This window comes from Corvus cornix, chromosome 1A, assembly GCF_000738735.6.
Source record: "Corvus cornix cornix isolate S_Up_H32 chromosome 1A, ASM73873v5, whole genome shotgun sequence".
NCBI classification, from domain to species: Eukaryota; Metazoa; Chordata; class Aves; order Passeriformes; family Corvidae; genus Corvus; species Corvus cornix.
Window position 1 is genome coordinate 67,895,924 of NC_047057.1, and position 13,302 is coordinate 67,909,225.

The following is a 13,302-nucleotide window of genomic DNA, read 5'->3' on the forward strand; positions in this document are numbered from 1 at the left end:
GAAGACAAAACTAGTCCCTTACAACCCCCCAAACACTGTCTCGGGTAAGCCTGCAGTGCGTCACTGCTACAGCGAGACTATCTACAACACCCCACGATTCAGTATCTTGTACTGCAAAAAGACAGAACACTGTTTTGCCATTAAATACAGCCTTCATATCAGGAAGTTACACTAGATGATCAGCTAAACCTCTTGTTCTTAGAAACTATAAATGAACAAAGAAGTTAGTTAAAATTAGTTGAAGAGCAGTTAAGTGTTTCAGTGAGGTGTAGCTGAAATACTCCTGCTGGGCTCCTTAGAAAACAGTAAGATTTTATTTCATTAGCGTCTGATTCTACACTACTGGTGCCATCACACGTTTATCTATTGACTTAAATGTTGTCAGAAACAACTTATCTTCAAAACACTCTCTTAAAATAGGCCGAAGTATAGCAAAGCCCACACATTAGTTACATACCCTAACATTCCACTGGCTGGAACTGTTATATTAATGAATTTCATCTCCATAAAACGTAAGATAAAGGATGAGAAATAAACAAGCTCGGAAAAGATAATGATATTGTCTGCCCATGAGTAATTTCTCCAATGATGTTCTTTCTTCATATAAAGTTGCAATAACACAAACTAAAATTATGTATTCCAAACCACTGTCTGAGCTTAAGCACTAGCCCAAAAAAGGAAGGAAAACTGATCAGGATCAATGAGTTATTCTGTCTAGGAGAGCAGCTTCAGTGAATATCCAGTGACTTGGTCCTATGAGAAATAATAATCCCTAAGGCTTTTTACTTAGGGCTTGTTACATATGCATAATGAGCTGTAAGGGCTTAAATACCACTGTGGAGCTGTTGAAGGCTTTTATGAGAATACACTAGCACCTATTTTGCAATGCCTTTTTAAAAGCCTTCAAATATGCAGGTCTGTTTATTATCTTCACTTCTAGTGAAATTATTAGTGCCCTCGTCAAAGTGGGGGACTAACAAAAAAGTTACAGCCAATTTGTAAATAGGCAAGAGCCATGCAAGCGTGTTCACTACAGAGCTTTGTCGAGGTGCCTCAGTCCTGGGGTTCCAATACCTTTCCTTGCACCTGTCACCCTTTCTAAAAATGTATCAGTATTCTATGTGAAGGGCCCAAACACAAAATAGTGACACTACAATACTAGCAAGGAACATGGCATTGTTTTGTCTTCTTTTAGATACAGCCAGTTCTGGACTTCCCCCGGACTACTACATGTAATGAATTAAGTGCTCAGTGTCATTTGTAGAGAGGAAATTAACAAGTGAAGAAGTAGTACGTTGATTTAATTTCATAAGCACAGTAAACTTTATTGTAGGTATCTGTGATGTGAATTACACTTTAGACAAAAGTTTTTAAATCATCAAAATTCAAAGTTTCTTCTTTTTTACCCTTTATGCAGACTTTCATGCTTTACTGTTGCACAAACTTGGCATTAGGGTGGTATTTCAGACACCATGCCAAACGTGACTCTCACTTAGAGTGTTCCAAATCCATTTGCTGTTTGCTGAACACATACACTTCCAATTCACATCACTGCAGCTAACAAATTTTAGCACCCTAAATGCCATCAGGCAAAGGTGAGGAAAAGTCTGCACTGCAAGTGATTTAGTATTTGTAGTGGAGGGTAGAGGCAGCCCAGCTAGGTCAGAGCTTACACATTACTGTGGCGTGTTCTGTACGTGTAGCTGTGCATTGTACACTCCATAAAGTACAAATCTGGATGCCAAACTACTGCAGAGGCAGAATTCAAAGAATGGATGTAAGCACAATAGACCATAAGCAAACCTACCATTGTGTTGTGCTGAGAAGTGGGAGTCCTATGGCCACAGTTCTCTTGCGTCAGCAGAGAAACTGGCTGAAATTCCTCAGAGTGAGGCTTGTTGGGAAAACTCACATGCAAGGGAAGGTGAAAGGCTGGGAGCCCGTCACTCTCCTCTTCTCCCACTTTCTGTCTGCTTGTCACCATGGCTACCTCTCCATCTGCTTCCCCATACGGAGAGGCTGGTCGCTTGGAAGACATCCTGGAAGGAACAAAAGAGGAGAAAATAATGAAACCTCCAAATAAATCCTTAATGCCGTCATTGTGTGGTTAGGGGCCATTGTAACAGAAATGCCTTTTTTGTGCTGGCAGAGAGCAGGAAACCATCCAAATACCACTGCAAAGCATACACAATTGGGAACAATGGCCAAGCAGGTAGCAACAGAACAGTGGCTTGTTTGTTGTGAGAATAATACACTAATATAGCACTCTCTTGTATTCTGGCTTCTTAAACATGAAAATTCACCTAAGACTGCATAATGAAATGCAATTCCTTTAAAAAAACACCCATCTAGTTTTGCATTTGCAAGGGACTCTAAGAAGATAGAACGTCTCCTGATACAATATTGTCAACTTAGCTTTTAAGGAATAATCATCTGCTTGTCATTATCAACCACAACTGATAAAAAAATAAAGTAAAATAAAATACAATACAATAAAAGAACTTGCTAGCAAGCCAAAATGTCTGTGTTTACAAAACTTCACCCATGTGAGCAACTGAGTGTTAAAGTCATGTTGCAAGGATCTTTCCAGGTTTGCAGATCTGGTATAGTTAAGCAATTAAACATTCGGACATTAATAATTTAAGCTTTTTGACAACATAAAGTCAGAGGTGTACTGACTGAATTAAGATCTGCTATCAAATCTATCTATATATCAAATTCTTCCTATCTATGGCCAGATCAGAAAAAAAACCCCACGAAAATGTAATTTACATCTCTAACTATATAATAAAGTATACACAAGGAAGATACATAGAGCACACATTGTAAAAACCACACAGAAATATTGACTTGAAGTTCCACCCTACACTGTGAATTTTTTGATACTGTCTGATAACACCAGTCTGATAGCTCATGTTTATCTTCAACTTTTAGAAAGACTGAAAGAAGCTTAAATCATGGGCAAATTCAGGTGTCATCCAAGCCAAGCACTACTGAAAATCTTACAGAACCCAAAATACTTCCAGCTTGGTCTCCAAAAAAGAGGGGTACAGTGAAGTGTTAAAATGCAGACAACTTCTGGGATTAATTACAGCAACATCGTTCATGAAAATCAGGGTATGCTCATGGATGGCATAACAGACCCCTGTGCTAAGCAGGGGCATCTGCAAGGAGTGGAATGAGGAGTGAGAACTCCTACAGGCACAGCCAAAAGAAGAAAAGAAAAATAGGGAAATGTTTCACAGGAAAAAAGAGAAGTTATGAACGAGGAAACTGAAGACTATTTGTACGCAAAAGTTAAAAGAAGGGGCTTAAGTAATAATGCTCCTCCTCATAAATCTCGTATTTATGATTCTAATTACCCCATTTTTATTTTCCACTTCACAGTTAAAGGAACTGCATTTCAAAAGCCCAGCAGCCTCTTGAACCGTGTGTGGGGCTGCTGTGAGGTGGAGCATGTCCATACGATTTGGCATATTGAGCACGGAATGGTTCTTAGCAGCAGTCAACTGGGTCTGAAAACAAACTGACTTTAAACAGCCCTTTGTTAGGACTTATTTTGCTTCTAATGATCTCATTTTGAGCCTTGCCTCCTGAGACAAGTTAGATTATATTAAAAAAAGAAAAAAAAGAAAAAAAAGAAAAGAAAAAAACAGAAGAACCAAGAACAAAAACTCAGACAAAAAATCCCTACCAGAACCCATACTCAGCTGCACATTGCCTGTTCTGAACACCACCTATTGCTGGTGCTTAGAGAAGCAATCTGTATTTTCTATTAATGTTTGACTTAGTCCAACAGACTAACACTTCATACATCCTACCTGAATTCTGTCTTCTAGGCTTTCCCACCTACGTGTCTGCAGCAAAGCATATGTACAAAGACAGAGATCACCAGATAGACTCTTACTGGCAGTTTTCTACTAGCCCACTGAATTCAGCATTTTACAGCTATGTTTGACATGACAGATCTCAAGCTTTTCTGCAGAAACCATACAACTCCCTTTTAAAGTTAATGTGAATTATTCATATTCTGCATTGTACTGCATCAAGATAGACATTTGCTATTGATTTTAAGTTTTTTGGTTACTCATTTTAACACTCTTTAATAGAAGCCTGGGTTTCTACAAATCTCTCTGAAAATCAGCATTAAGCAGTTGTCTCAATTTTGGCAAACAAAAAGGGAGGGACACAAGATCATTAGCCAATTATTCCACAGTAATTTTCTATACTTTAGAACATTTATATTTGATAAAATGACTGAATATATTGTAAACCATGTACAAAAGTCTCCACTGCAATTCACACTGACAACAAATCATAGAGAGAGGATGCCTTGCTTTGTATTGATGATTTGGATTACATATTATAGACTCAAACTGTGTCAAGAACTCCTACTGCTGTTAACCTAGAATAACACAGATTCTGTCACAAGGAAAGTTTGAATATCACACTGAAATAAAGCTCTTCTTTTAACTTTATATGTGAATACAGAGTTTCAGATCATCATCTTCTGCTTGTCACTTTTCCTAACAGGCATGAAATAATTTTCTGCAGAGAATTTGTACGAACAGACAAGGAAGATAATAGAGGTGTCCACCTCCACGCACTTGCAATAACAGAGATTATTTTGCTTTTGATCTAAAATGAAAACCTATAGGTTGGATTGTAGGCCAAACTAAAGTGATAGTAGAAAAGGTGGAAGAAACTTTTCCCTTTGTCTCTAAAAGATCCAGTTTAAATTACAAGCCATGCGCCCATCACCATCCTAGAAGACTAACAAATTACTAAAATGGCTAAGGCAGCAAAGTTGAGGCTTTAATCAGCATTAGTCTTCCAAGGACACTCACAGAACTGAATACACAAACCTGGACAGCTCAGACATCAAACACAACTTGTTTTCAGGCAGCTCTGTCCATAGCCAACCTGAGTCAAAACAGAAATCAGTTTCACAGAAATTTCTTACTCCTTATGAACATTTGGAAAATTTCCACAAGAAAAGGGAAGATTTAAATAAATAAATGAATAGATCCATATCTACTTTTGGAAACGTCTTCCAAAAGAATAGTAACCGAGACACTGTCAAAGTCTACAGAAGCAAAGGATCAAATCTCTGAGGGGTTGCTGAGTAGAAAAATGATACAAGAAAAAGTCACCTATAAATTTCTTTCATTATTTCTACAGTTTTGTTGGTCCATTTCACAAATTTGAAATGCTCCCACATCATGCATCCTCTAATTCTCTTCTTTTCATGTATCTTCATTATCCTACTGATCTAATATCATGTCTTAACAGATTCCATATCTAAGATGCAAGTAGAGTTCCCACCACAAATAATAAGTAGACGGAAACAGGGAAATTCTGAGTAACAACATTATCTGAAACCGAGCTCTTTTAAACAGATCTAGATCTAACGAAGTACTGGAATTATCCCATCTCAACAAAGGACTGCAAACATCCTGGATCTACCCTCAGTGATAACACAACAGTTTACAGCTCACATGACTTCAAGATCTTTTCCTCAAATTTAAACTCAGAAGGGTTTTCAATTACATCACTCTGAAAGAAGATTTACAATGGAAGAGGAAACATCAGCTTATGGATAGGATTAAAAAAAACCCCCAAAACCCTAAGATGTAACTCAGAAAAGCAGCAATACAGCGGAACAGATTTCAAACGTAAAAGGGTGTCACTGCAGATGAAATCTGTTGCAACTTAATTGTTTCAAGAAGAATTGCATTTTGAAATGTCATTAATCATTTCTACTGAATAAAAATAGGTAGGTGGTAATTTTTTAGAGAACCTAAATCTCCAAAGTTCTGATGCACTGGGACACAGGCGGTACCCAGGCCATTCCACAGACACACTGGAATTATGAAATGTATCCCTATATTTATGTATCCCATGTATCAATGGTTCAGATGGAACCAAAGATTTAGTTCTGATGATGAATTCAAATTTGATACTGTTTCCTGTAAAAATATCTGTTTGCAGAAAGGCTTCCTAATATGCAGAAATTGCAGTTCAAAACAAAACAAAACAAAACATGCTTTTTGTTAAATTTTCATTAAATAAATGCTTTTCCTGGTAGCAAGAATGTTTTCTTCAGGGAAGTAAAAACCTCACTGTTCTAACACACTGTTATCCAACAAATATTTTATGTGATTCATATTACAACAGTTTCTCCAAGTATTTCTTTACTGCTCTTCAATTTATAACAGATTCTTTGTGGGGTTAAATTGATACCCTGTGTCTACTGATCTCAGAGATTTTGCATTGACTTCAGCACGGCTTGATTTTCCCACTGGAGCAAGTAAAAGCTTGCATCCACATGAATTGTTTCCTCATGCCATCTACACATATTGGTTCCATCCAAATTCTTTCAGGGTACTAAATATGACTATTTTGCTTGTTTGTTTTTTCCCTCGAATTCAGTGTCTCACAAAAGTGATCTTTCCATGATCTTTCCACAGCTATTTTTTTTTATTATTATTACTATTTTTAACAGTACCTCACTTAAGTGTCCCCCACTACATCTCCATTTGTTCACTGGTTTCAGTTCATTTCATACATGATTGTACTCCCAAAATAAATCTGAAGTGGTATTCAGTACTCAAGGAGATAGTGCCCTCTAGCACACAACCTGCATCTTTCCCAATTTGATTGTTCATGCCATAAAATTTCATAAATTTTATGTCATAAAACTCTAATCTTGTTACATTAAGCAAAATACCTCAGAAACATTTCAGATACCTACAAAAGCTTTTGGAGAAGGGGCTTATCCATGTCTTCAAAAGTGACAAACACAGATGTGTCAGGAGAAAAAGATATGAGGCCATAAATCTTAACTTGTTGGAAGTTAATTAAGGGATTCATCAATCATTACACAGCTCACCCCATACACATGCAGGCAAAATCCCGTCAGCTGCCACAACCCACAGCAATCTACAGGTTAAAAACTCCCAAAGTCCCACTGTTCTTACTATTTATAAATGACTTTGTATAATCTAGCATTAAGACCTGTAATTATAAAACAGCATTAAAACAGGCTTGCAAAGTTATGGATAATTATAGTTGGTACACTTTTTAAAGAAATAAAAAGCTTTTCCATTCAAACACAGGCTTTGCCTCTTTGACAGCTCCAAGTCCACAGGATGTAGAAAGATGATTTAAATTTTATGTCAAAATTCTGACTGTGCAAGACTCTTTTTTTCTCTTATCAAGAGAGGCATTGTTGTTTTCTCACCATAACCAGGCGTGACAGCGCCTGACTGGAGTCGCACAGCCAGTTTCTGAATCGGCATGAAAACATTCACCTCTTGAGTTCCTCTGGCAGCTAGAAACCAAGTCTTTCTCATGGATAGACTTTAAATCATATGTCAGCGATGGGAACAGGGTATGAGGACAAGAGGAGCATATCAGCAACAGTGTGGAGGGTCAGCCCACTACCAACAGCACCAGATCTGCTCCTGAACACAGCCTGAGTCCAAATCAAATACTAAGTGCTAAACTGGTCCAAAAACTCCAGTGGGATTCAATCTGCAGGGATATTTACCTCTAATTACAGTACTTGTTGGAAAGCCGCAGTCTGCTTTTCCGCAGGAAATAATTATGATTACAGACAGCAGCACTACTACATGCATCTAATGTATAAGCGTACACACGCACACATATAGATGCATAAACACAAGCTTATCCAAAATGTCAGCAATGCATCTGCCTCATCCCTGACCACATTCAGTGCTAATAAAACAGTTCTTCTTCCCAGGTTTACTGAAACTATGATCTCTCCTTACACACAGCCCAGGCAAGAGGTGACAGTTAACACTAACAACGGTTTCCATTCTGTTTTGGCCCCGAAGTAATTAATTATTTATGTACACTGAATAACTAGTACCTTTAAAAAAACCAACTCTATTCATTTTGACAAGATTGCTTGTGTAATAAGGTATTACTCAACATGAGTAAGGGTGGCAAACTCCTACACACTGTCCCACTGGGAGCTGCAAGCCTGACTTGTTTCTACACATACCACTAAAAACAGACTTCATTTGGCAATATCTTTGAGTCATTTACAGCCTGGTTTGGAATTCTTCACTGAAGTAATTCTACAATTAAAAAAAAAAAAAAGAAAAAAGAAGCAAAGCAAAACTCTCTAATCTGCTAATCAGTAAAAACTGTGCATGAAACGTGCTCTCATCTGTCACTCACACTGAGGTGGAATAATCTGTTAATTATTACTTTCTAAGATCATATCAATCAGCCATCTTTTAAAATGCACATATGCTACAAGTAAGTTTTGTTATTCAAAAGCGGTTTTGGTGAACAAGTCAACTTTGTTAACACAAACCAAGATCACTACAGCATAACCTATGTAGTATTTCTGTGCAGTTGTCTATAGAGCTGCCACAAGTAATCCTATGGTTAGGGGCACCCAATAATTTCCATTTCACCCGGCCCACCTTCTCCCTTTGGCTTTCCAGATTTCCTCTCTGTATGGGGTAACTTTAACAATTTTTGATAGTCCTCCAGTTTAGAGGATTCTGAATATAAAATAGGAAGGGAATATGTTATCCTCAGTCCATTTTAAAGTATAGTGTAGTATCAGCAGCCTGGCTAACAAACCTGATATTCCACATACTGTGGAAATTGTTTTTTGAGAAAAGCTACTGCTCCAAATTCCAGCAGTAAATGGTTTCAATTCGACAAGATTTGAAACTCTCAAATAATAAAGTTGCTATATGTGTCCTTCAAGAAAATATTAACAAAACCCTTTTCTAATTAGAAAAATGAAAAAAAAAATCTCACCACTTTCTAAAAATTCTATGCCATCAACTAAAATTTTATCATCTTCATTTTCTTGCACTTCCAAGGAATTTTTGCATGAAAAACCACTGTAAAATCAAGTCTAGTAAAAATCTGTTGTCAAAAACAGTTCACGTTGAAAATTACCAACATGTGTTACACAAAGTTTTTCACTGACTTTTTGAAGCAGGTAACTTGGAAAGACTGCATGACCAAGTTTTAAGTGAAATACTGTAGCCTGAAACAAACCAGCATTCAACCAAAACAGAATTTGGAAGGTAATGAAGGAACTCCTATCTACTATATTCTATTACTGTAATGAATATTACCTAATTCTTTCATAGACCTCACACAGACTTTGGGTCTTACTGGTGTGTGTTATGCAGGAACATTTAGCAATTCACCCAGAGACACACATTCAAAATCAGCTGTAGCATGATAACCTGTGTTCTCATAATTTTTGTTTGGTACCTGTCAAGTTCATCAGTCTTTTGTTTTTCACTCATCTGTATATCAGAGTCTAAAATCTAATAAGAAGTTTATAAACCTGAAACTACAGGGTAAGATTTTAGTTGCTGAAAAGCATGTTTCTAAGAGATCAAACTTCAAAATCTGTGAGTTTTGAGAACTTAAAATCAGAAGAGGCACGTAGTGATAACGCAGTTATGGCACAGGCAACACACAACTGCGGTGGTGCAGTGTCAAAGACGATAAGCATCTATCAGCACAAACTCTGAAACAGCAGGATGCAGTCATTGTTGATGTTTCAAGTAAACTGAGCCTGATCACTGGCTTCTTTCATGCAAAAGACTCTGCTTGGATGATTTTGAATTAAATCCACAAGCTCATTTATTTTCCAGTGCATCCTCAAATTAACTCTGGCTTCCTTTCCTTCCACCCCCCAACCTTTCAGAAATGTACCTCCCCCCACCCTTCAGCTCCTCATACGTCTTGCTTTTTTATTTTTTATTTATTATACTTTTTATTATTATTTAAAATTTGCCCTCATACTCCACAAAAATAGCAGAGTTTTGCTTTTATTTTCATGTAAAGTTTTAGGAACTGCTCACTGCTAAAAGCACTATCTCAATCACTGTGACCATTAGGTAATCATCACTCTTCTGCTTGCTGAACTACAAAGAGGATCTAGTAAAATAATTAGAGATTTCAGGCCTTGAGATTTCACTGTACAAACTAATACTTGAAAATGGCAGAAAAGTCATCAGCCCTTCTCCAGACTGAGTGGGAGAGCTGCGCTGCACGGGGAATCCATACATCACACACAGAGGTGCACACATAATTCCCACTGACACTGAGTGAAATAAGGCAAGGAGTTGAAACGGCTTTAAAATTATGACAATTATGACTGATTTATTACAAAGAAATTTGAGGAAGCATGGGCTCATTTTGAAAAATAAGTTAATATTAGAACTTTTGCATTTTGGGAGCTTATTCTTGGTCATTCGCAGTATTTGTCTAATCAAGCTGACATATTTTTCTTCAAGCATTGTTAAATTATTAATTACTTTCAATAGAATCAACATTAATAATAAGAGTTCTCTCCCAAAAGATGCACAGATTTTAATCTGAGGAGCCATTATTTTGACTGAGATCTTGCTAGAATGTGACACAGCTTTTCCCACTCTTCCATCACGCCACTGTCTGATGTGAGTGCCAAACAAACAGCCATTCAGCTTCAAGCCCCCTCTCCTTTCCCCTTTATTGAAATTTAAAACTCAACAAATGGTATTTTAAGTATTTTCTAAGCAACGTTTCCTCTGCAGAGTTTGTGGGTAATCACAAACAAACCAGAAACAAGGAAATTTTTAAAAGTTCCTTTTTTTCCCCACTTCACTCTCGATTTCCCTACTGTTAAGTTCAAAATAATAACTTTACATTGCATGTGTGTTTCCTTTCTATAAATGTGCATATAATTGCACTTATGAAATAATTCTCAAGGTGCTCACCAGTGTTTACACATCTGAATTTGCAGTATCATTCCACCATTATTATATAAACTCCTGCTCCAACCACCACTTGCATGCACATTTTCACTATGTCTACCACTTTGTAAAACAAATGCAAAACCCCATTTTTTTTTTGCAAAAGAAATGCAAAAAAAAGCACACATAAACACATTCATCCACATGTGTCCTGTATGCTTCCTGGCAAAACTGATCATGCCAGTAAAGTAGATAACCACTGATAGCATGAACTTGCATCACTGAATAATTGGGCCTCTAAATAAGTTTAGTGGGAGCAGAAGTGAGGCCTCAGAGAACCCACATGTGCCTTTAAGAACTGCAGACACAGTGAAATTGGTTTTGCATCTGTGTGTGTGGTGAGGAGGGGTATGAAAAAATATACTTAAAGCACAGCAATGTCTCTAATGGATGTAAATATTTTCTTTCCAACAGGTAAATCCCAGCTGCTCAGAATTTTTTTTTTTTTTTTTTTTTTTTTTTTTTTTTTGTTCACATTCATGTGCGTGCTCCTCCCTTTTTGGAGGGTTTATACATGACAGGTGCATTCTTGGCCCAGGAACAAGTAATCCTTGAGACCCCAAGAAAGAAAAATCAGACTGAACTTGAAGATAAAATCACAGGGAATAAATACATTATTGCTTTTCCATTATGCTAAACAAACACCACAAAAAAATTTCAAACATTTATAATGTATAAGCAATTTGAGGTAGGATTTTCAAAGCTGAAAAGAGATTGTTCCAAAGCCCAGATGTTGCCTTTCACAAACTAGTGAAAATTGCTGCCTCGGAAAATTACTCTGAAATACCAATAGAGTAAAACAAAAATTGTTTAAATAAAAATAATTTTACTCAGGCGTTCTGATATGCCAAGAGAGAAAATGAACTTTTTTCAAGTGTTCAGTTTTGCATTCATATCTCCTACTTCAGAAGATCCACAGTCGTGCCATCTCTGGCCCAACAAATGAGGGCTAGAACAGGAAATATTTATGGTATGAAGTGAGGGCTTCCACCTCGCTAACTGTGCACACTGTACTGTGAAGTCTTCTTCAGTTATCTTGTGACTGTTGTATTCTTTTCCCAGTTTTTATTACACAGAAAAGTGTAAGAATTAAAAATCTACATTAAAAAAATGGGTGGTGCAATCACACATCTATTCACTCACGGTAGTGTTGTACAAGTCCCTTTCACTTCTGTAATTTTTTCTTATTTCTGAACATCCATGTTCCATTTCCAACACTTCTGGACACTTTTCAGAACTTGCTTGCACATGCTAACACTCTTCCTCATGTAGGTAAATGGATTGACTTCAGCTGCCTGAAAGCTGATTTTTAGTTTTGATTCTAAGATATACCTGTCACATTGCAAGAGAAAAGAACAATCATAGCCAGCTGATAATTACCCAGCTTAACAAACTAACTCTAGACACTGCTGGAGCAGCTAGGTAAGAAAAATACAGCTCGTAGTCAGGTAACACACGTATATCCTTCCACAAATAAATGCATATTGGCATGCAAGGTGAAAACAAATAGGAAAATAGGAAAATGGGAGACCATTCTGAACAGAACACCTTAAGAATCATAAACTGCCTCAAATTTTCCTTTAGGAAGGCTGCAGTGGCAGGCACAGAAGCACCATTGCAAAAAGAGGTCTACTTTAAAAAGCCTTGGAAGCTGTGGAGTGGGGTAGAGAGGAGAAAAACCCTGGAAGGAATATCCTTCCCTCCAAGGGAACTAGGAGGATGCCATTCACCCTTCCATAGGTGCTCTGTCTACCTTCACATCTGTAGTTCAGCAGCGGTGCCCGTCCAGCTCCACAAAGCCCCAGCTGTATAAACCAGCGCTGTCAAAGGACACAGCTCAGGGGTGGATAAAACAGGGAGGGGTGTCTAACATGCTGACCACTGACTGAGCTTGCAAGGATAAAGAAGCCTTGATGGAGAGAAGTAATCATCCATTGTGTTTGTTTATTTTACCTCCTCCACCAGATACTGGAACCTTTTTTGTTTTTTCCATTACCAAAACCATCCCCCACTGAGAGACCTTTGTGATCTAAAAGGGGCAGAGCCCCTCTTTCTTAACAGTGGCAAATTTATGTAAGAAGATTCATTCAAACTCATCTTCAAATAAACATTTGCCTCTTCCCCTACCTCACACTCTCCACACACTGCTTTCAAACACACTTAAAAATCACCATTAAAATGCTCTTGCCTACAACTGCTTTTACTAAGACATACTAAAACAATTTAGCAGTCTAAGGCACATATTGCCATGGAAGTCCAACTTCAGATGAGAGCAACAGTCCTCTGAAAAAAATAAATATATATTACAGTAAAGTAAACCTGGCTGCTATTGCCATAACAAGTGGTATAATAGCTTTCTTGAAAAGACTATTTCTTTCAAAAACCCTCTCCCTGCTGGAGATACACTTAATTATATTATAAGTGAACCATGGCATACCTGCTGCAACCAAAGTAATTGACTGGGAATAAGTAGAGTCACAATAAACTAAGCCATGGA

The 13,302-nt window shown here is 37.4% G+C and overlaps 1 protein-coding gene across 13 annotated transcripts in view; it reads right to left on the reverse strand.

Annotated features, from left to right (window-relative positions):
- The window catches only part of SOX5 (SRY-box transcription factor 5), a 613,556-nt gene that overhangs the window by 248,752 nt on the left and 351,502 nt on the right, over positions 1–13,302 (reverse strand). For 11 of the 13 annotated variants that reach the window (XM_039570312.1, XM_039570314.1, XM_039570311.1 and 8 more), the window contains one exon: positions 1,808–2,039. In XM_039570312.1, the coding sequence (XP_039426246.1) occupies positions 1,808–2,038 (231 nt within the window). In that variant the 5' untranslated portion in view covers position 2,039. Of the gene's footprint in view, positions 1–1,807; positions 2,040–13,302 lie in introns of those variants that run through there. The other 2 variants (XM_019288762.3, XM_019288761.3) reach the window with 1 other exon arrangement.